Here is a 25382-nt window from a genome sequence, read left to right on the forward strand (position 1 = left end):
GCTGCTGTCTTTAAACTAAAAACAATTTGTGATGTCTATAAAATTCAAATAAATGTTATTTTGATGATTTAAAAAAAAAAAGACAAAAATTATTACCTTCAAATAATTTTAATAGTAAATAAAATAAAACAATTTTTTAAACAAAAATGCAAACTTTTTAACTTAATAGTGCAAATTTCAGAAACAGACAAAAAACAAACAAACTAGAAATATTATTTAGGTATTTTGTGATTGGTCAGTAGTGGGCAGCTGCTGAGAAATTGACCCCACAAGATAGAAAAGGGCAGATGACATTTTTTTTTGTTCCTCTACCATTTCTTTTAAAATGGCTTCCTGAGATTCATTGTGTCTTCTTAATTCTGTTATCAGAGAATTGTGAAAACTTCGCTGTTCTTCCAGGACCTGATCATGCTGCTGCTGTCTCTCTCTTAAATTTCCACTCATGGAGTTAAGGGTATTAGCCAACAGCATCGATGCACTATTGGCTTCTTCTTGTCTTTGGGCCAAGAGCTCCCTTCTCCTTCTCCCTCTTGGGACCCGTATTGGACCTGGTGCTGGAATTGATGCCTGGTGCCTACCCTCCTCATTATCTGAAACACAATAAAAATAAAATTATGATACGTATTATTCAACAATAAATAATTAGATTTAATATCGGTATTATAAGGGTTTTTAGATTTACTAGTTGGTAATTCCTCTTCCATTATAACTCCTTGCTGTTCGTCACAAACAACAGGTGGTTCTGGAAAAAAAAAATTTTTTTTTTTAAAATAATCATCAGAAAATTATACAGTTGTAATGCTTGTAATTAATCTAAGATATAGTTACCCATATTGGACGGCCCAGCTTGAGTTTCATCTGAATGTTGAATTTCAACAGGAACAAAAAAAGAGAAGAAAATACAATCAACTAAAATAGATTATAAAGGTGACATTTTTTTTTTAAATACCGTATATACTCGAGTATAAGCCGAGATTTTCAGCCTCTTTTTTGAGGCTGAAAGTGCCCCCCTCGGCTTATACTCGAGTCATCGCTGTCTGCCTGCTCGATCAGCGTGTCGAGCAGACAGACAGCGGCCATTCTATAATTCAAAAGCCGCGCCTCCGGCTCCGCCTTCGCCTGTGATAGGCGGAACACTGAATTTCCCAGCAGCCTGTGTTCCGCCTATCACGGACATCGTCTCATCCTCGTACTACGGACGAGGATGAAAGGATGTCCGTGATAGGCGGAACACAGACTGCTGGGAAATTGTGTTCCGCCTATCACAGACAGGGAGGCGCGGCATTTGAACAGGGGAATGGGCGCCGACGAAGAGCGGTGATCCTGGGACGGGACCGGACGGAGGCTCGGCTCGGGACGGGACGGGACCGGACGGAGTCTCGGGACGGGACCGGACGGAGGCTCGGGACGGGACGGGACCGGACGGAGGCTCGGGACACAGGTAGGCTGGACACACAAGGCCACACACACACACACACACACACACACACACACACACACACACACAGGGATGGATGGACACACACACACACAGGGATGGATGGATGGATGGACACACACACACACAGGGATGGATGGATGGATGGACACACACACAGGGATGGATGGATGGATGGACACACACACACACAGGGATGGATGGATGGATGGACACACACACAGGGATGGATGGACACACACACACACAGGGATGGATGGATGGATGGACACACACACAGGGATGGACAGGCATATCTCACCCTCGGCTTATACACGAGTCAATAGGTTTCCCAGTTTTTTGGGGGTAAATTGGGGGCCTCGGCTTATACTCGGGTCGGCCTATACTCGAGTATATACGGTAACAAGAATCTCTCTACTTCCCTGCACTGTACAATGGAACTGCACAGAGCGGACGTGAACTTCCTATTCTTATTCAACACACCCCCCACTGGTGCTCCTGGCCCCTCCTGTCTGTGCCCCCACAGAAAGCCGCTTCCCATGAGTTCACTTCTGAGTGCTTGCTCCCAAGCCCTGCTGCTACATCTATTACACAGACAGTAGATTTTGCCCCCAACTTCATTGGCTCCCAGTGCCCCAGCATAGCCATCGTGTCCCAGATGTGAGGGGAGACAAGACCTGCAGACGTGCACAGCGCAGTATTGAATGATGGCTCAGGTAAGTAAAAGGGGACAGGTGAGTTGGGATGACGATGTCTAAACATGTTTTACCTGAATGCAAGGAATGTACTCAAGAGGAGGTCCAGCCTCCCCATGAAAAATGAAAAAGTCAGCGGCAACAAATACTGCAGCTTTTTGACTTTTAATATATGGATACTTACCTGTACAGGGAGCCCGCGCTGTCGGCACTGCAGCCAATCTTCGGATCATCTCTCAGGTGCAGCTGTCACCATTCCTGTTAAGGGAACCTGGCAGCGAAGCCTTTAGGCTTCACAGCCGGTCCCCTATTGCTCATGAGCACTGTGCTTTCAGATTGTTCCGGTGGTGAAGGCAGGAGGAGAGGGGCGGCCCTGTCTCCCAAAAGTGGGAAACGGTACCTGTCAAAAACACGTACCTGCTCCACCTCCCCCTGAAAGGTGTCAAATGTGGCACCAGGGGGGTAGACAGATAGACGGAATTTCCACTTTTGAGTGGAACTGCACTTTAAAGTAAAAATTGTCTATGCTTTAAAAACACTTAAACATCTTCATATTGTAGCACAGCTATGGTATTTTTGACATAGATTAGCATTCATCTTCATGACGGCATTTTTTACTTACCATTGATGCTACCACAATTCTCCTCATTTTCCGTTTGCAAAGTGATTTGCGTGTTATCTGTAAAACACAACAATCAGAGAAAATGTAATTAGGTTCACAATAATCAGAATATAAATCACTTTATTATAATATTTATAATAAGGCACCTCTAAAAGATGTGGACAATAACCCCCTATGTATGGGGCCATCTGTGGGACAAAGATACATTATATATATACATAGTACATAGATAATACATACATATATACATAGACAATATCGATTAATGGCATGTAACACTATCCCCCCCCCCCAAGGGAGCCACATTACGGAACAGCTCAGCAGATGAGATCGGTGTCATAACGTTTTGTTCCTTAGCACAGTGGCTCCCGTAGAGAACTGACAGCTTTTTGGGCTCAGTCCACTGGGTTGAATGTGGAAAACTGTACCAGGCTAAAGATAACAGCCCTCTCAGCCAGCCTTCAGCAGGAAGCAGGTTCAGCAGGCTGAGAGACAGCAGTGGGAACCATTGAATCCTGCTGCTGTAAATCAAGCTGTAGCTGTTTCCTTTCCTGATCCATTTGGATCAAGGATCGTGACGATCCGTTGCACCCCTACTGAAAAGTGATACCAACTGCACTCCACCTCTTATCCCAGCTAGCAGTCTCCAGAGTGGTGACAGCAGAAGGAAATAGGTGATCTTTAGTTCAGTGTAAAGCAATACACTGGGCATAATAGTACAGGCTGCCATAGTTGGTGGGTGTAGCACCTGCCAAGCATGACCCATTCAAGTGAATGAGGCCACTCTGCAAGTGCCCTTCAACCTTTTGCAGTACAACAAACAAGGTGTTAAAGAAGGCAGCATGGTGTTGCTTTGTCAGCACATGCTTTAACCCCTTGCACCCTGCAGAAGCATGCAGTTGCGAGGCGCTTGCAGAGTGGCCCCATTTACTGGAATGGGTTGCGATGGGCAGGCAGTAGCAACCAACCAAAGTTACAGGAGCTGCACTATTTGTACACCTTTTCATGCTGCCTCAGCAGCTAAAGGGGGTAGAGATTGGGGGTGATAAAACCATGACTCAACTGCAGGGTTTTACCACCCACAAACATTGTGTAAACAACCCTTAAGGGTGCCACTGCCGAATGCAACTAAGGGCCCATTCACAAGTGCAGCAGGCACTGCTACTCCTCTGAAAAGCAATCAAAGTGTGTTTGACAGGCAATGAAGAGGTGATATGTTGCCTCCTCTCCGCCAGATTTAAACCCATAAGTGCTGTGTAATGCACGCAATTGCAACATGGTAGTACGGCAATTAGGTGGGAGGAGGCGACACTGCGCCCGGTTTTCTTTGACTTTTCCTATGTTGTTCAGGTACAAATACTGTAGCTGTTGACCTATACTATTAGGGCACTTACCTGTCCATGGAGCCAACAATGTCGGCACCCAAAGCCGATCTTAGGATCAACTCCTGGGTGCTGCTGCCACCATTCCTTGTAAGGAAACCCGGCCTTTTGGCTTCACAGCTGGTTAACTACTGCGCATGCACAAAACGCAGTGTGCTTTCTAATTGGCCCAGCAGTGGGGGAATAAGATACCTGCCCTTTACAGCATCTGACCAAGCACATATTGCTTGGTTTGAGGTTTCCCTGTCTGAACCATGCAGGAAAAGGAGGATGGGAAACCATAAGTGACAAGATTCTGTATCTTCATGAAACAGGAAAAATTGAGGCATGTTGGGCCTTGGTCTCCCACCACTATCCATACGAGGTTTGAAATCATGATGGTTCAGCTGAACTTACACGATTTAAAACCCGCATTGCAGTCCGACTTTGAGGGCAATTTGAGAGAGATCTGTGCGGGTTGCTGCACTGATGTCTATTCAAATCGCCAACGAAATCACCAAAAGTAGTGCAGGAACTACTTTTGGGAATCGGTGCGGTGCTACAAAGTCAGCATCGCAACAATTAGGACAGTGTCACTGCCAGCAATAGGCTGTAATTTGTCATGCGATTTTACATGTCAAAAAATCGCATGTCAAATCGGCCTGATGTGAAAGGGGGCAAAGTGAGCAGTTGTGGTCCTGGGTTCACTTTCAATTTATAGCTGGGTATTTGCTGAACAAAACCAGCATAGGGTGATTACTAGTGATGGCCGAACGGTTCGCCCGGCGGTCGTTTCGCGGCGAATTTCCGACTTTCGCCGTCCGCGGGTTCGAACGCCTTTTTCCGTCGTTCGCCCCGGCGGACTTACGTGTTTAATGTATACAAGAACTTTAACCTTTCGTGACACGTTTATCATGTGTTACAGGACAACCAATTGAGACATGACAGCTCATGGACACTTGGACATTCCCCCTAACCTATAAATACACCCGATCCGGTGGCCATTTTACATTCTTTCTTCTGTCACTGTAGGGAAAGGATCCTGTGTGGAGTAGGGACAGAGAAAACGCTAGCTATTTGGTACACAAAAGTTCTTTTCAGGACTGGTATAGGTGTTAGGTCAGCAGCCTGAGTTTCTTTTGTCAGTTTAGATAAAGGGACAGAGCGCTGTATGCTGCTATTTTAGGGACAGCTCAGCCAGATTAGTCTTTCTTCATCATCATCATCATCATCATCATTAGCTGTTACTATCAGGTCCACAAAAGAGCTGTTCCAGCTAATCGTTCCAGCCTACTCTTTTTTGCCAATTTGTATAGGGACAGGCAGGAAGCAGTGTGTCAGGCAGTGAGGATAATTTTAAAGACTTGCTGTTACTATTAGTTCCACAAAGGTTCTTTTCAGGACTGGTATCAGTGGTACGGTAATAGGCTTGTACACGTATAATATTCTTTCTTCCAAATATAGAAAGAATATTATACTTGACTGCTGCCCTTCTGCTGCAGTCTGCTAATCATTCACAACTCACTTGTTCCACAAAAGTTCTTATAAGGACTGGTAACTTGGTCTGTCTAGGGTGCTACGGTACATAGGCTTGGGTGCGGTACAGTCTGCTGTTCTGTAAGGACCGCTATCGGTCCACAATAGATAGGGTTGCCGTGCACTACTGCTGACCGCTGCCCTATACTGCAGCAGTCCTTCAGCGGTATAGGGACTGACGCACAGTCTGCTAAACACTAATACACAACCTGCTTGGTCCACAAAAGTTCTTATAAGGACTGGTAACTTGGTATAGGGTGCTACGGTACATAGGCCTGAGTGCGTTACAGTCTGCTGTTCTGTAAGGACCGCTATCGGTCCACAATACATAGGGTTGACGTGCACTACTGCTGACCGCTGCCCTATACTGCAGCAGTCCTTCAGCGGTATAGGGACTGACGCACAGTCTGCTAAACACTAACACACAACCTGCTTGGTCCACAAAAGTTCTTATAAGGACTGGTAACTTGGTATAGGGTGCTACGGTACATAGGCCTGAGTGCGTTACAGTCTGCTGTTCTGTAAGGACCGCTATCGGTCCACAATACATAGGGTTGCCGTGCACTACTGCTGACCGCTGCCCTATACTGCAGCAGTCCTTCATTGGTATAGGGACTGACGTACAGTCTGCTAATCACTAACACACAACCTGCTTGGTCCACAAAAGTTCTTATAAGGACTGGTAACTTGGTATAGGGTGCTACGGTACATAGGCCTGAGTGCGTTACAGTCTGCTGTTCTGTAAGGACCGCTATCGGTCCACAATACATAGGGTTGCCGTGCACTACTGCTGACCGCTGCCCTATACTGCAGCAGTCCTTCAGCGGTATAGGGACTGACGCACAGTCTGCTAAACACTAACACACAACCTGCTTGGTCCACAAAAGTTCTTATAAGGACTGGTAACTTGGTATAGGGTGCTACGGTACATAGGCCTGAGTGCAGTACAGTCTGCTGTTCTGTAAGGACCGCTATCGGTCCACAATACATAGGGTTGCCGTGCACTACTGCTGACCGCTGCCCTATACTGCAGCAGTCCTTCATTGGTATAGGGACTGACGTACAGTCTGCTAATCACTAACACACAACCTGCTTGGTCCACAAAAGTTCTTATAAGGACTGGTAACTTGGTATAGGGTGCTACGGTACATAGGCCTGAGTGCGTTACAGTCTGCTGTTCTGTAAGGACCGCTATCGGTCCACAATACATAGGGTTGCCGTGCACTACTGCTGACCGCTGCCCTATACTGCAGCAGTCCTTCAGCGGTATAGGGACTGACGCACAGTCTGCTAAACACTAACACACAACCTGCTTGGTCCACAAAAGTTCTTATAAGGACTGGTAACTTGGTATAGGGTGCTACGGTACATAGGCCTGAGTGCAGTACAGTCTGCTGTTCTGTAAGGACCGCTATCGGTCCACAATACATAGGGTTGCCGTGCACTACTGCTGACCGCTGCCCTATACTGCAGCAGTCCTTCATTGGTATAGGGACTGACGTACAGTCTGCTAATCACTAACACACAACCTGCTTGGTCCACAAAAGTTCTTATAAGGACTGGTAACTTGGTATAGGGTGCTACGGTACATAGGCCTGAGTGCGTTACAGTCTGCTGTTCTGTAAGGACCGCTATCGGTCCACAATACATAGGGTTGCCGTGCACTACTGCTGACCGCTGCCCTATACTGCAGCAGTCCTTCATTGGTATAGGGACTGACGTACAGTCTGCTAATCACTAACACACAACCTGCTTGGTCCACAAAAGTTCTTATAAGGACTGGTAACTTGGTATAGGGTGCTACGGTACATAGGCCTGAGTGCGTTACAGTCTGCTGTTCTGTAAGGACCGCTATCGGTCCACAATACATAGGGTTGCCGTGCACTACTGCTGACCGCTGCCCTATACTGCAGCAGTCCTTCAGCGGTATAGGGACTGACGCACAGTCTGCTAAACACTAACACACAACCTGCTTGGTCCACAAAAGTTCTTATAAGGACTGGTAACTTGGTATAGGGTGCTACGGTACATAGGCCTGAGTGCAGTACAGTCTGCTGTTCTGTAAGGACCGCTATCGGTCCACAATACATAGGGTTGCCGTGCACTACTGCTGACCGCTGCCCTATACTGCAGCAGTCCTTCAGCGGTATAGGGACTGACGCACAGTCTGCTAAACACTAACACACAACCTGCTTGGTCCACAAAAGTTCTTATAAGGACTGGTAACTTGGTATAGGGTGCTACGGTACATAGGCCTGAGTGCAGTACAGTCTGCTGTTCTGTAAGGACCGCTATCGGTCCACAATACATAGGGTTGCCGTGCACTACTGCTGACCGCTGCCCTATACTGCAGCAGTCCTTCAGCGGTATAGGGACTGACGCACAGTCTGCTAAACACTAACACACAACCTGCTTGGTCCACAAAAGTTCTTATAAGGACTGGTAACTTGGTATAGGGTGCTACGGTACATAGGCCTGAGTGCGTTACAGTCTGCTGTTCTGTAAGGACCGCTATCGGTCCACAATACATAGGGTTGCCGTGCACTACTGCTGACCGCTGCCCTATACTGCAGCAGTCCTTCATTGGTATAGGGACTGACGTACAGTCTGCTAATCACTAACACACAACCTGCTTGGTCCACAAAAGTTCTTATAAGGACTGGTAACTTGGTATAGGGTGCTACGGTACATAGGCCTGAGTGCGTTACAGTCTGCTGTTCTGTAAGGACCGCTATCGGTCCACAATACATAGGGTTGCCGTGCACTACTGCTGACCGCTGCCCTATACTGCAGCAGTCCTTCAGCGGTATAGGGACTGACGCACAGTCTGCTAAACACTAACACACAACCTGCTTGGTCCACAAAAGTTCTTATAAGGACTGGTAACTTGGTATAGGGTGCTACGGTACATAGGCCTGAGTGCAGTACAGTCTGCTGTTCTGTAAGGACCGCTATCGGTCCACAATACATAGGGTTGCCGTGCACTACTGCTGACCGCTGCCCTATACTGCAGCAGTCCTTCATTGGTATAGGGACTGACGTACAGTCTGCTAATCACTAACACACAACCTGCTTGGTCCACAAAAGTTCTTATAAGGACTGGTAACTTGGTATAGGGTGCTACGGTACATAGGCCTGAGTGCGTTACAGTCTGCTGTTCTGTAAGGACCGCTATCGGTCCACAATACATAGGGTTGCCGTGCACTACTGCTGACCGCTGCCCTATACTGCAGCAGTCCTTCAGCGGTATAGGGACTGACGCACAGTCTGCTAAACACTAACACACAACCTGCTTGGTCCACAAAAGTTCTTATAAGGACTGGTAACTTGGTATAGGGTGCTACGGTACATAGGCCTGAGTGCAGTACAGTCTGCTGTTCTGTAAGGACCGCTATCGGTCCACAATACATAGGGTTGCCGTGCACTACTGCTGACCGCTGCCCTATACTGCAGCAGTCCTTCATTGGTATAGGGACTGACGTACAGTCTGCTAATCACTAACACACAACCTGCTTGGTCCACAAAAGTTCTTATAAGGACTGGTAACTTGGTATAGGGTGCTACGGTACATAGGCCTGAGTGCGTTACAGTCTGCTGTTCTGTAAGGACCGCTATCGGTCCACAATACATAGGGTTGCCGTGCACTACTGCTGACCGCTGCCCTATACTGCAGCAGTCCTTCAGCGGTATAGGGACTGACGCACAGTCTGCTAAACACTAACACACAACCTGCTTGGTCCACAAAAGTTCTTATAAGGACTGGTAACTTGGTATAGGGTGCTACGGTACATAGGCCTGAGTGCAGTACAGTCTGCTGTTCTGTAAGGACCGCTATCGGTCCACAATACATAGGGTTGCCGTGCACTACTGCTGACCGCTGCCCTATACTGCAGCAGTCCTTCAGCGGTATAGGGACTGACGCACAGTCTGCTAAACACTAACACACAACCTGCTTGGTCCACAAAAGTTCTTATAAGGACTGGTAACTTGGTATAGGGTGCTACGGTACATAGGCCTGAGTGCGTTACAGTCTGCTGTTCTGTAAGGACCGCTATCGGTCCACAATACATAGGGTTGCCGTGCACTACTGCTGACCGCTGCCCTATACTGCAGCAGTCCTTCATTGGTATAGGGACTGACGTACAGTCTGCTAATCACTAACACACAACCTGCTTGGTCCACAAAAGTTCTTATAAGGACTGGTAACTTGGTATAGGGTGCTACGGTACATAGGCCTGAGTGCGTTACAGTCTGCTGTTCTGTAAGGACCGCTATCGGTCCACAATACATAGGGTTGACGTGCACTACTGCTGACCGCTGCCCTATACTGCAGCAGTCCTTCAGCGGTATAGGGACTAAGAGTTTTGTCACAGGGTGATTTAAAAAATGACAGGCAGAGGAAGAGGCAGGCCCTTCCGCAGGGGTGGTAGGGGTAGGGCAGGAGCAACAGCCTTGAGCCAAAGTGGGAAGTTGCAGAAGGTGCGTTCAATTACTTTAAAGGACGCACCAGACTTGGTTGAGTGGCTCACTCAGCCTTATTCTTCTGCACCCTCCTCATCCTCTCGATCTGCACCCTCTTCTTCACTCTCTGCTATGTGCACCCCCAAAGACACTACCACCAACAACACCACCACCACCACATACCTTCCGCTTGAGTGCAAATGGGGGCCTTCATGCTCCAGTGTTTTAATAGGGACCCCCGTATAAAAAGCATGAGGGTCAAGGACCAGTACTGGGTGGCAACGTACTTAGATCCCCGGTACAAACACAAAATGGCGGAAATGTTACCGCCGTCGCAGAGGGCTGTCAGAATGCAGCACTTCCAGGCCTTGCTTCGAGAAATGCTGCATTCTGCTTTTGCGTGCGCTGGCAGAGGAGCAATTCCCACTCCCAGAGAAGGATTTGCGGGTACCAATCCAACAGCGCCTGCAAGAAGAGGCCGGTTTGAAGATGTGTTGGTGACTTCGGATATGAGGTCATTCTTTCAGCCGACCCATCGACAGGTGTCATCCGGATCCAGCATCAGGGAACGCCTAGACCGTCAGGTGTCCGACTACATTGGGTTAACGGCCGATGTGGACGCTCTGAGGAGTGATGAACCCCTAGACTACTGGGTGGGCAGGCTTGACCTCTGGCCAGAGCTTGCCCAATTTGCAATCGAACTGTTGGCTTGCCCCTCATCCAGTGTCCTGTCCGAAAGGACGTTCAGCGCAGCAGGGGGGATTGTGACCGATAAGCGTACTCGCCTAGCTCACGACAGTGTTAACTACCTCACATTTCTAAAAATGAATGAGGCATGGATCTCGGAGGAATTCAACACATGTGATCAGTAGACCATGTATATGTCTATAAACAATTTTTGGAATCAAGCACACAGACCTTCTTAATTCATTTGGCTCACTTCCCTGACCCAAAAAAGCACACCGTACTATATGCCCCTACCCTCCTCTTTGAAGAGGTTGAGCGGTGTCATATTTCTACTGGGGCTGCTTATTATGAGGGGTTCCCACCATCCCTGTGCTGTGCTGACTTCCTCCTGGGTGTTCTTATTATGAGGGGCTCCCACCATCCCTGTGCTGTGCTGACTTCCTCCTGGGGGTTCTTATTATGAGGGGCTCCCACCATCCCTGTGCTGTGCTGACTTCCTCCTGGGGGTTCTTATTATGAGGGGATCACACCATCCCTGTGCTGTGCTGACTTCCTCCTGGGGCTGCTTACGGTGCTGCTGTCAGCGCTGTATGTCACGGAGCTGCTGTCAGCGCTGTATGTCACGGAGCTGCTGTCAGCGCTGTATGTCACGGAGCTGCTGTCAGCGCTGTATGTCACGGAGCTGCTGTCAGCGCTGTATGTCACGGAGCTGCTGTCAGCGCTGTATGTCACGGAGCTGCTGTCAGCGCTGTATGTCACGGAGCTGCTGTCAGCGCTGTATGTCACGGAGCTGCTGTCAGCGCTGTATGTCACGGAGCTGCTGTCAGCGCTGTATGTCACGGTGCTGCTGTCAGCGCTGTATGTCACGGAGCTGCTGTCAGCGCTGTATGTCACGGAGCTGCTGTCAGTGCTGTATGTCACGGAGCTGCTGTCAGCGCTGTATGTCACGGAGCTGCTGTCAGCGCTGTATGTCACGGAGCTGCTGTCAGCGCTGTATGTCACGGAGCTGCTGTCAGCGCTGTATGTCACGGTGCTGCTGTCAGCGCTGTATGTCACGGAGCTGCTGTCAGCGCTGTATGTCACGGAGCTGCTGTCAGTGCTGTATGTCACGCAGCTGCTGTCAGCGCTGTATGTCACGGAGCTGCTGTCAGCGCTGTATGTCACGGAGCTGCTGTCAGCGCTGTATGTCACGGTGCTGCTGTCAGCGCTGTATGTCACGGAGCTGCTGTCAGCGCTGTATGTCACGGAGCTGCTGTCAGCGCTGTATGTCACGGAGCTGCTGTCAGCGCTGTATGTCACGGAGCTGCTGTCAGCGCTGTATGTCACGGAGCTGCTGTCAGCGCTGTATGTCACGGTGCTGATGTCAGTGCTCTGTATTACGGTGCTGCTGTCAGTGCTCTGTATCTCCTGCACCCTCTTGTTTGCCTACCCTGGTCCCTGACCTTCCCTCTCCTCCATTGCCTTCATTAGCTCCATAGTCCTGAATTGTCAGAACAATTTCCCAAATAAAAAAAAAATGCTTGTAGTTATCGATCCCAAATTCACCTCATACATGTATTATGCTATTGTCCAGGTGGTGGGACTACGTGCTACCCCCTAATAATTACCCCGTGGCCGCAAATTCGACCTAAAGGTTTGCGAAATTCGCCTCCCATTGAAGTCAATGGAGCCCGCGGCGAACGGTCGTTTTCGCGAACGTTTGTGCCCGTTCGCGTTTCGCGTTCGCGAAACGTCCCGTCGGAAGTTCGTCCATCACTAGTGATTACTGCTACTGCTCAAAGCGGTCCTGTACTGGCACCCAAAATCTGCTGTGTCCAGTGGACACAGTGGTCATGGGAGGGGCGTGCTGCACACCATAATGGGTGCACAATGTGCTATTAAACAGGAGCAGGCTGGATGACGTGCCTATACGTGATTCAGCCTGCTCATGTCGCCGGCCCACAGTAAATGATCTGTGGGTGGGAGACAAGCGGTTAAAAAAATTAATGAAAAAAACGACTTACCATCGTCATCAAAGAGGAGCAAGGTCTCATTGCCCTGATTCAAATCTTCGGCCAGATTTTCATCGGTGGTAGCAGATGGTTCTCCTAAAAAGTTTCAATTAATTAAAAAACAAAGAAAAAAAAAATATCTGGAATTAAATTTTTTTTAAAAATTACTTACTATGAACATCAGAATCATGCTCTCCTGGCACTCCGCTGACAACGTCAGGCCCGAGGCACCCCTTTAATTCCTCTTCATAACAGGAGAAGGTAATATTCGCTGGAGGTCCTCCACCAGTGCCACGTTGGTGCCTTGCAATATAGGCAAGTTTTTTTTTGACCTGCTGTCTGATATCATTAATTCGCCGCCTGCATGTATCGACGTTGCGGGCAATTTCCCCTGCGGCATTGACCTCTTGGACAATAGATTGCCATATGTCTCCTTTCCTGGAATAGGAAAGTTTTCTAGACTGGGAACCATATAGTTGGTCCCAGTTGCTCACCACCCTGGACACCAAAATGCAATTCTGCCCATGGCTGAACTTTGCTGTTCTTTTTTTTTTCAAAGACTCCATACTTCTTAACTTCTTTACTCTCCAATCACTAACCCCTCAAATGATTAAAATATTATTTTTCACTTAGCTTTTACTAGAGTGTACCATGTTTCTATTATTGGGTGATTTTGATTGACAGTAGATATATATTTATTGAATCAATATGTTCTAATTTAGGTTTATATATATATATATATTTTAAAATCAATAAATTTAAAATCAAAAAAATTTTTGGATCATCTTTTATATTTTATATATATTATTTATTTTTTTATATATATATTTGGCACCCAAACAGATGGTTTGAACCCGTGGACAGGTCAATTATATTATAGAGGGGAATCTCATTTCACTTTTTTAATTTATTCTTTAATTTTTTAGCCATTATTTGTATTTACATATCTTTATGTTTATTATTAATTTATCTTACAATTGAATTTAAAATGTCATTAACAGTGTACAGATGCTTGACAGATACAGGATCAACCATTTGATATATACACTGTTCATGGGAATAAAAGCACATGTGTAATTATTATGTAAAATGTTAATATTAGTTACGTTTTATAATAAAGGGGGGTGTATATTTGTGTGTGCTGGACTTTAAAGTTTATTTTTTTTATTTTATGAATGAGTGTTGTGATTGATGCTTTACTTTCACTTTGTTCTTCTTTAACCGTAGTCTCGGGATTTCTCCCGAGACTTCAGCCTCGCATTCACAGCGAGAGCGTTCTGAACGTTTGTAGATCTCTTCTCTTCACATGAACAGAAGCGATCTACACAGGGTAATATACCGGCACACTCATGTGAACCATGTTCACAGAGAATGCCGGCGATCTCTGCAGTGATGATTAATCACTGTTACATAAACGGACACCTATATAAAATAAAGTTTGTTATTATTAATATTATTTTTTTTATGCTGCAGGGAGGCAGAAGACAGATTGTCTTTATTGAAGGCCTAACTGTTGACAAATACCTCAGGGAGAAGATATTTAAAGGTTGAATGACAGATTTACCTCAGAAAGTTCATAGCAATATCCTGTTTGGGGAGGGCTATTTCTCATAACCCCCAAAAGAGGGCTAAATGCCTTTTACAGCAGTCAACAAGGTTGATGTGGTTTGCAACACCCCCATGTAAGAGTATAGGAGATGGCTACCAATGTCATTTTTTGAGTGTGCTGCAAAGAAAAAGGATAGTAGAGCATAGACACACAGCAGAAAATGATATATTAGCTAACATAGCTGATTAGGAGTAGGGATGAGCCGAACACCCCCCGGTTCGGTTCGCACCAGAACTTGCGAACGACCCCCGCATTCGGTACGAACGTTAGAACCCCATTGAAGTCTATGGGACTCGAACGTTCGAATTGGAAAGTGCTAAATTTTAATGGCTAATATGCAAGATAGTGTCCTAAAAAGGGTTTGGGGACCTGCCTCCTGCCTCAGGGGACATGGGTCACTGCAAAAAAAAGTTTTAAAAACTGCCGTTTTGGCGGGAGCACTGATTTTAATGACGATTAAAGTGAAAAAAAGAAAGTGACATATTCCTTTAAATATGGTGCCTGGGGGGTGTCTGTAGTATGCCTGTGAAGTGCCACGTGTTTCCCGTGTTTAGAACAGTCCCTGCACAAAATGACATTAAACGGAAATAACACCATTTAAAACTGCTTGCGGTTTTAATGTTATATCTGGTTCCTGCAATATGGTTGAAAATCATTGAGAAACATGGCATGGGTAGCCCTCCCTGCCCATTACCAGCCTATTTGGGTCTTGTACGCATATTAAGGGGAACCCCGTACCCATATTAAAAAAAGGAAATGCGTGTGGCCCCCAGGCCCTATATACTCAGAACAGCAGTATACAGGCGGTGCAAACAAGACAGGGACTGTGTAGGTTTGTTGTGTTAAGTTGAATCTGTTTGTCATTTTCAACCGGTACATTTTTAAAGTGTAGCTCCAGTCAAAAAAACTATCTTTAAGCTTTTTGGAAAACATAGGGAAGGGTTATCACCCCTGTATAATTTGTTTTGTCGTCCATCTTTTTTCATCTCACTTGCTGCTGTCTCCTTGCGTTTGCAAGTAGGAGATGTTTGTAAGTTGGATGTTTGAAAGTAGGGGCCTGCCCTATATTATAGCGGTATGTACTGGGTACAGAGCACGCAGACAGCACACACTATCTCCTAACACTACTGACTGCAAGCTCTATTATTAACCACTTGTTAGCCCAATGTTTGCATAAAGTGAAAGATGAAGTTATGCTGAGTAAATAGATATCAAACATGTCACTCTTCAAAATTGCACATGCCCGTGGAATGGCGCCAAACGTCGCTACTTAAAAAATCCCCATAGGCGACGCTTTAATTTTTTTTTTACTGGTTACATGTTTTGAGTTGCAGAGGAGGTCTAGGACTAGAATTATTGCTCTCGCTCTAACATTCTCGGCGATACCTCACATGTGTGGCACATGCGAGCACATGGGGACATGGGCGCTTTAATTTTAATTTTATTTTTTTATTGTTCATTTTACTTTATTTATGTTAGTTTGACATTTTTTTCCCCAAAAATATATTTTTGATCACTTTTATTCCTATTACAAGAAATGTAAACATCCCTTGTAATAGGAATATGGGGTGACAGGTCCTCTTTACAGTGAAATCTGGGGGGTCAATATGACCCCACATCTCACCTCTAGGCTGGGAAGCCTGAAATAAAAAATAAAAAAAAGATTCTGGCTTTGATCGTACTGGCGAGTTGGTAGAAGCACCGGAGGGCGGTGAGGGGTGGGGGGCGTCTATGGCTGGGTATTTCAGGGTATCACCGAGTATGGCTGGGTATCTCTGAGTATGGCTGGGTATGGCAATTTATGGCAGGGTATTACAGAGTATTGGCGGGGTATTGGCGGGGTACTACAGAGTAATAGCAGGGTACTGCAGAGTATTGGGGGTACTACAGAGTAATGGCGGGTACTGCAGAGTAATGGCGGGTACTGCAGAGTATTGGGGGGTACTGCAGGTTAATGGGGGTTACTGCAGAGTAATGGCGGGTACTGCAGAGTAATGGCGGGTACTGCAGAGTAATGGGGGGTACTGCAGAGTATTGGGGGTACTGCAGAGTAATGGCGGGTACTGCAGAGTATTGGGGGGTACTGCAGAGTAATGGGGGTTACTGCAGAGTAATGGGGGGTACTGCAGAGTAATGGCAGGGTACTGCACTGCAGAGTAATGGCAGGGTACTGCACTGCAGAGTAATGGCGGGGTACTGCAGAGTAATGGCAGGGTACTGCAGAGTATGCACTGGTATTGCAGAGTATTGGCAGGGAATTGAGGGGTTAAATTCGGTGAGCAGCGATGTGGGCACTGCAGATACAGCCCACATCGCTGCTGACACCGATCTCTTTCCCCTCCGCTGTACCGATCGGTACAGAGAGGGGAGGGAGGAACAGGCGTCATAACATGACGCTGGTTTGTTTCCAAGTGATCACTCCGTCATTTGACGGAGCAATCACGTGGTAAACGGTCGCTATGAGCGGCCGTTTACCGTGATCCGTGATGCGACCCGGCGGTCACGGATGCTCTCGAGTGCGCACACCTCGGGGCACGCGAGAGCAGAATTCTGGGAGGCCGTTAATTAACGGCCTCTCAGAGTTAAACAACCCCCCTGAAGCCGTTAATCGGCAATGGGCAGTTGTTAAGTGGTTAAAGCTAGATCACTAGCTATATAGGTGAGGTGAATATAGTGGTGTATACTGCAGTCAGGGCACAGACAACAAACACTACACAGCAGCAAGATAGGAAATCAGCCAAAAACGATTGGTGTGTACTGTGTTGAAGGTACACACAACACCCACTGCTTCAGATGCTAAGTAACACACTACACGAAGCCGCCTCAAAGGCGGCCTTATATAGTGTGGGGCGTGCACTACACAGCCTGAGCTATGATTGGCCACAGGCAGGATGCCTGTGGCCAATCATGGCTCTCCTCGCTGCCGGCGCTGCGATTGGCCAAGCATGCGGGGTCACAGTGCATGCTTGGCCAATCATGGGGCAGCAATGCACTGCGCCACCGCAGTGCATTGTGGTCCGCGCGCGCGTCACTCGAATTTTGACGCGAACGGCCCAAACGTTCGGAATTCGCCGAACGCCCGAACAGCCAATGTTCGAGTCGAACGTACGTTCGACTCGAACAGGAAGCTCATCCCTAATTAGGAGTGTCTGTTCTTCAGTGCCTTTACAATACCACCAGTCCTAGTGGGCCCCATATCTTCCTTGGGACAAAATAATATTCAAAGCAATAAATCTCCCAATTTCCTGTTATCCACAATAATCTTGAGAAACAAATCATATGTTGCCCTCTACCTGTCACTTTGCAGGGGGGAGATGTCCCTTTTTGAGCCATTTATCTCTTCTGGCCCACTGAAGCTCAACCTGCATGCCTTCCAGATGAAGAGTTTCTCCTGTGCACTCCACACAGACCATCGTTGATGTAGATAATATCGTGAGGCACGCTCACAAACAATATGCCTGCCCCAGGGGACAGCATCCAAGAAAATTGCATTGCTGCCACAGTTTACTTTTATCTTATTGGCACCAAATCCTTTGTTCACAATGTATAATACCCAATTGAATGTCATGTAATGTCCCCTCTATTATGAATATTCCCTACCTCACACAATATCAACATCTCTATTATAATATATTTCCTCCTAGTGTCTGTTGAAGGTGTAAACTGACACTTCACTGAGACCACATTCCTCTTATTTTTCCATTACCCTTCTTCAAGGCACTGATTCAATTCTTCGTCAAATGTAATATCGAGTAACCTCAGATATTCAGGTGCAGACTTAGCTCTTCTAAACTCACTGTAAATACAGTTTACCACAGCAGAACCTGCTTGCCTTCAGACTTGCTCACTAGGATTGAAAAATTGTTGTTTTAATAAGCAAACAGGGAAAGGAGTGAGGATGAGGAGTCATTACTGTGACTGATTCAATTGGGTATATACATTTCAACTTGAGCTATTGGGTTCTGTAAACAACAAATATTTTCTTTTTCAACAGAGGGGTGAAGAAAAGTCAGTAAAACAGGTTCACATGTTGTTTAGAAATGAGAATGCAACATGTTCACATGCAATATTTTATTTTTACATGCAAAAATATTATTTTTATTTTTGAGCCCTGTATTGCCTTTGTTTTCCCTGTGCCTTAAATCCTGACAGGATCAAGCTAATGTATATATTACTGTTTACATTTAGTGTGTCTGCCTATGCAATGTGTTTGCAGGCAAGGAATAAGCAGAAGGAAATGGATCTGCCATACATGCCTGTTTAATTCAATGTCTTCACTGCCAAGGTTGTGTCCCCTAGTTCAGTTTAAAGTTGACCTTCAGTCAGATATAAAAATGGATGCAGTTGTTTATTCATTAAATTGGTAGTAAATTCTCATTTGTTATTTTTACCTACAGGTAAGCTTATAATAAAGGTTGTTGTTGTTCAGTAGTTTAGACGTGTCTGACTCTTCGTGACTTCATGGACCATAGCGTGCCAGGCTTTAATGTCCTCCACTGCCTCCCGGACCTTCCTTTTTTTCATGTTCATTGTTTCAACGATGCTATCTATCCATCTTGTTTTATAGTAAAGCTTATCTGTGGTAAAATGAATATCTCCTAAACATGCACCGTTTAGGAGATATTCAGGCAAGCAGCAGCCAGTGGCGTCACCACCGCAAGCATTTTGAAGAAACGGCATGCCCATGCCGTTCCTTCAGAGCTGTGTGTCGTAACCGAGTCATGTCATTGTGGGCTTGTCCAGTCAGGCTCCCAGAGTCCCCAAACCTGGAAGGAAGACCGGGTGAAGATGGAAGCACCTGCAGCAGTGATAGCAAGCCACTGGAGGGCTTTGTTTAAAGGTAAGTTTCTCATAATGTGCTAGTATATGGTGCATACTAGTTCACTATGATATTGCCTAGCAGGAGAAAAGAAAACGTTTTTCTTTTTTCTTTCACAAGACTTTACTATCTCTTTAACCTCTTGACCTTCGGAAGATTTGTTCCCCCTTCATGACCAGGTCATTTTTTGCGATACGACACTGTGTTACTTTAACTGACAATTGCGTGGTTATGCGAAGCTGTACCCAAATAAAATGTATGTCTTTTTTTCCACAATAGAGCTTTCTTTTGGTGGTATTTTTTTATTGTTTGCGCTATAAACAAATATAGACCGACAATTTTGAAAAAAAAAGCAATATTTTTTACTTTCTGCAATAAGGCACGGTTCACACCTATGCAGGTTGCAGTTTGCATATTCCAGGTGCATTTTGCGTTATTCAATACACGTTTTTGATCCATTGAATCTATGGAACCAAACACTAGAAAAAAGTCCCTGGCCCTTTTCATAAAATGTACAAATGTGAACGTGACCCATAGAAAACCATTTTAAATGGACTGTAGTGTGTTTCTGCAAAACTAAAAATGGACTAAACAATGCATAGGTGTCAACCAGGCCTAAAACCCATCCAATAAAAAAATGTAATCAAAAATACAACCATTCTTGATTAACAGACCACTAGCTAGCTATGAACAACTGTTAGTAGAGGAACAAAGACCGACCCATCAATTGTCCCTTATATATAAACTTTTATTACCCTCTGGACCCTTAAATGAATTAGCATGTATGAGAGAATTGGAAAATGAAATAGAGAGTCCAATTTCATCAATAGAATGGGACAAGGCATTTTCACTAATACATAAACTGTTTGCAGCGGTTAAAAATCAAGAAAGAAATTATAAAATCATGTTGAGGTGGTACTGGAGTCCAGTGGACATATCTGGTATGAATGTCACATGGTGAAGAATTTCTGGTATAAGATAACTGAAATATATATCGGATGGTGTCAGGAATTGAGATACAGCCAAGTGTTAATATATTGATACTATCCATAATACCAGGGTCATTGAAAGCTATAAAGACGGATATTCTTCACCATATAACAGCTGCCAAGACAATAATAGCTCGAAAGATGGCGAAAAAAACAAAAAGTCCTACAATAGTGGAATGGGTTTGTGAAATGAACGAAATACAACATATGGAAGAACAAATAAAGAGAGAAGATACAAGAAATCAAATGCCAAAAATATGGCAACAATGAGAAGAGTTTCAGTTCTCAACAAATATCCTACAATATTGATGAAAGGGAACATACCATCCCATGGAGAAATTGGGGGGTATCTTTTTTTAATTTTTTGGTTAGAGTTGGGAGATGAGCAGAATAGGAGATAATGTATGAGGCTCTGTGTAGGTGACAAAGGAAAGATGAAATAACAGACCCTGATATATGGAAGTATTGCCTTTTGTCAGGGACACAGGATATTATTTATAGCTATAAAGCACGATGTATGAATGTATATGTATTTGTATAATTTTTTTATAAAACTAATAAAAAGAGATTGAATTGAAAAAATTGAATTTCTTCATAAATTTAGGCCAATATGTATTCTGCTATATATTTTTGGTTAAAAAAATCCTAATAAGCGTATATTGATTGGTTTGAGCAAAAGTTATAGTGTCTAAAGACTATGGGATATTTTTATTTATTTTTCTACTAGTAATGGTAGCGATCAGCGACTTATAGTGGGACTGCAATATTGTGGCGGACATTCTGACCCTAACTGACACATTTGACACTTTTTGGGGACAAGTGACACTAATACAGTGATCAGTGATAAAAATATGCACTGCCACTGTACTAATGACACAGGCTGGGAAAAGGTTAACATCAGGGGTGATCAAGGGGTTAACTGTGTTCCTAGCTTGTTTTTTTTTCTAAACTGTGGTGCTTTTACTAAGGAAAGACATGGATCCTAGTCTCTGCTTGATCCATGGCTTCCCTCCTGTCGAAACAGCTATCTGCCTTGTTTGCATAGGCAGACCTCTATTCTGCCTCTCTGCTCGATGAACTGATGGGTACCCACCGCTGGGCTCCTGCTGTGTGATCACAGTGGGAGCAAGCCGCTGGCGGTGCACACATGCGCCCCCTACCCGGAAGAGCCGGATGACGTATGTATACGTGATCTGGGGCAGAGGACTTTAAGCCATTAAGTGTATTTTTAAATGCAACTAGTATGAGTACCAGAGTTTGTATTGTCAGGGCCTCAAGTATTACACAGTAGCCCCATGGTATTGCGAGGCCATAGTACCCCTTGTTAAAATTATTTCAATCCTACTTTAGTTGTTAATAGGTTCTTTGTACTGGGTGGTGTCTTGGCTCACCTTTTTGTCTGTTTCAGGTACCCCTTTGCTGTGTCCAATTGGCTACAGTCTTTCTGAGGTAAACCTGTCATCCAACTTGATTTACACTCACCTTTTATATGTCTTCCCCCTGAAGTGTTTGTCAGCAATTAGACCTTCAATCAAGATAAGCTGCTCCCCATCTTCATTTTTCACCGCTATCCTTTTTTTGGAGTTATTGTGCCCACTATTGTGTTTAGATGGTATAGTTAAAGACTTTAGTGGGCTGTTATGTTCAACTTGAGTCTTGATTGACTGAGCATTGGTGTTTGATATTTATTTCAAAATAATTATTGGTTTGATTAAAGTTATAAAGTTAAATTTTACTGATATGCTTATAATCGCCAAAGACGGGTCATGTCCTAATATTTTACAAGATGGTTATCTTTTGTTGTTTCCTTTAATTAACTTTTCTGTTTTATGTGTCTTTCTTATTATTTAGTTAAGGGGGTGTATGTAGGGTCTGAAAACAGGATATTGCATTAAATCTGTAGGAAACTACAGCCTCATACACACCATCAGGTTTTCCGCAGACAAAACGTCAGACTTTTGTCTGAAGGGCGTTGACCAGGAACTTGTCTTGCATATAAAGGGCAAGGAATTGTTAACCAACAAACACTACGTAGTGACGTATTAGGCCGCGTACACACGGGCGGACTGTCTGACGGACTTGGTCCGCTGAAACGTGTTTCAGCGGACAGTCCGCTCGTGTGTGGGCTTCAGCGGACTTTTTCAGCGGACAGTCTGGCGGACTAAGTCTTTTGGAATTTCCGTAATATTGTCCGTCCAACTTTGGTTTCAGTGGACAGTCTGCTCGTGTGTAGGCAAGTTGGACGGACTAAGTATGGCGCATGCTCAGAAAGGATTTACACGGCCGAAGGTTGCATTGCAGTGTATTGGACGTCGTATTTCTAGTGCCGTCGTACGTGCTGTACACGTCATCGCGCAAGCTTTCAGCGGACTGTCTGTTCATCGTGTGTGGTCAAGTCCGTTCATTCAAAAGTAGGACGGACTGTCTGTCGGATTGTCTGACGACTTAGTTGGCCAGACAGTCCGCCCGTGTGTACGCGGCCTTAGACGTACTACAAGACTACAAAGAGGAAGTTCAATTGTCATGCTCCACCCTTTGGGCTCCTTCTGCTAATTTCATGTTAGTAGAAGTTTGGTGAGTTTTGCAATTTTCATTTTTTGTTTTTCAGTTTGTTTCTGAATGGCCATCCGTCAACCAGCCATGTTGTGGAATTGGAGGAGATAACGTGTTATTTATTATTGGCCTTGGAGTTATTGCTTTGACCAGTCCAGGAACAGGAGGAGGAGGTCTTCTTGGACCAAAAATTGGTTGCTTTATTAATCGTGACCAATTATGTCATATGCTTTTGCTGCGGCTCCATGGACACAGTTCAGTTCCTCCACCCTAAACTCTCTCATCCATGCCTTTATAGACCTTGTTTGTGCGCTGGTCCACAGTCATGTTGGAACATAAAGCAGCCATCCCCAAACTGCTCCCACAAAATTGGGAGCATGAAATTGTCCAATTGTCCACTGTAGGAGTTCCCTTCACTGGGCCTGGGATAGAGGATCAAGATCCAAACTGGATCATAGATAAGTGATCCCTAAATGTATATGACAGGAGCCTGGGAGATGTGTAAACCCTAAACAGGACTTTTCCCAGCTCTCTCTGGGATGCTCTGCTACCATACGTGTGTATATGTGTGTATATACATATATATATAATAAAAAAAAAATAAATTCTCTTGCCCATTTTTCAGAGAATATGAATGATAAAACAAAAACATTTCTTTCACTCGCGATTAGTGGATAGCCATTTATTATCAATCAACTGTGTTTTACTCTTTTTAAATTATAATGGCAACAGCAACTACAGAAAGGACCCTGATCAAAAGTTTGCATAACCTAGTTCTTAATACCATGTATTGCCCCCTTTAACATCAATGACAGCTTGAAGTTGTTTGTGGTATTTGTGGATGAAGATCTTTATCTTCTCAGATGGGAAAGCTTCCCACTCTTCTTGGCAAAAAGCCTCCAGTTCTTGTAAATTCTTGGGCTGTCTTGCATAAACTGCATGTTTGAGATCTCCCCAGAGTGGCTCAATGATATTGAGGTCAGGAGACAGAACCTTCACATTATTCTGCTGTAGCCAATGACAGGTCGACGTGGCCTTGTGTTTTGGATCATTATCATGTCCGAATATCCAAATACGTCCCATGCGCAGCTTCCTGGCTGATAAATGCAAATGTTCCTCCAGTATTTTTTGATAACATTGATTCATCTTGCCATCAATTATGACCAAATTTCCTGTGCCTTTGTAGCTCAAAAATCCCCAAAACATCAGCGGTCCACTTCCGTGTTTCACAGTAGGAAAGGTGTACTTTCATCATAGGCCTTGTTGACTCTCCAAATGTAGTGTTTATGATTGTGGCCAAAAAGCTAAATTTTGGTCTCATCACTCCAAATAACTTTGTGCCAGAGGGTTTGAGGCTTGTCTCTGTGCTGTTAGGCATATAGTAAGCAGGATAATTTGTGGCATTTACGTAGTAATGGCTTTCTTCTGGCGACTCAACCATTTTTCTTCAAGTGTCTCCTTATTGTGCATCTTGAAACAGCCACTTCACATGTTTTCAGAGAGTCCTGTATTTCATCTGAAGTTATTTGTGGGTTTTTCTTTGCATCCCAAACAATTTACCTGGCAGTTGTGGCTGAAATTTTACTTGGTCTACCTGACCTTGGTTTGGTTTCAACAGTGTTTTAACTCTGCTGATTGCCATTCTCAATTCCTTGGGTATCTTTTTATATCCCTTTCCTGTTTTATACAGTTCAACTACCTTTTCCCGCACACCTTTTGACAATTATTTTGCTTTCCCCATGACTCAGAATCCAGAAACGTCAGTGCAGCACTGGATGAAAGATACAAGGGTCTGTCAGGAGTCCAGAAACTCATTGACCTTTTATACACACACACTAATTACAAGCAAACAGATCACAGGTGAGGATGGTTACCTTTAATAGCCATTCAAAACCCTTTGTGTCAACTTGAGTGCATGTTATCAGGCCAAAATCACCAGGGTATGTAAACTTTTGATCAGGGTCATTTGGGTAGTTTCTGTTGCCATTATGATTTAAAAAAAGTAAACGCAGTTGATTGATAATAAATGGCTTCAGCCAAACATTAACCCCGATTGAAAGAAATGTTTTTGTGTTATCATTCATATTCTTATAAGTATATATATATATATATATATATATGTGTGTGTGTGTGTGTGTGTGTGTGTGTGTGTGTGTGTGTGTGTATATATATATATATATATATATATATATATATATATATATATATATATATATATATATATATATATATATATATATATATATTTAAACTGTGTGTGTGCACGTGTGAATTTACCTGCTTGCCTGGAGTTCATATTTCCATATTTAACTAAGATCTAAATTAAAGTTACTTTTAAACAGTGATTATTCAAAAGGTCCCTTCACATTATGACAGCTTTCAGTATGTATCATGTCTTTTATAACAGAAATGTTTGTCCAGCACACAATTAGAGGTTTTGGAGTAGGAAGGAAACCAAAAGTCATATTTTGTGTGCTCAAAATTATGGACTGGGCAACAAAAATTAGGATGACAAACCACATAATACATCCCCATATGTTGAGTAGATTGTAGATCGTTAAGTGGCCTGTGGTATGGCTAATACCTTTGATATGCTTATATGATGTAAAGAGATTTTGTTT

At 44.5% G+C, this 25382-nt stretch overlaps 1 protein-coding gene across 1 annotated transcript in view; it reads right to left on the reverse strand.

The window, feature by feature from the left end:
- Window positions 1-216: 216 nt before the first annotated feature.
- The window catches only part of LOC143986685 (uncharacterized), a 78272-nt gene continuing 53106 nt past the window's right edge, over window positions 217-25382 (reverse strand). Inside the window, exons 2-6 of the mRNA XM_077485092.1 lie at window positions 12804-12887; window positions 2756-2812; window positions 829-858; window positions 683-742; window positions 217-590 (exon numbers count right to left, since the gene is read on the reverse strand). Coding sequence (XP_077341218.1) covers window positions 217-590; window positions 683-742; window positions 829-858; window positions 2756-2812; window positions 12804-12887 — 605 coding nt within the window. The remainder of the gene's footprint in view (window positions 591-682; window positions 743-828; window positions 859-2755; window positions 2813-12803; window positions 12888-25382) is intronic.

Source organism: Lithobates pipiens, unplaced genomic scaffold (genome assembly GCF_037356315.1).
Source record: "Lithobates pipiens isolate NorthernLeopardFrog02 unplaced genomic scaffold, aLitPip1_a1.2 Scaffold_18, whole genome shotgun sequence".
Classification (NCBI taxonomy): Eukaryota; Metazoa; Chordata; class Amphibia; order Anura; family Ranidae; genus Lithobates; species Lithobates pipiens.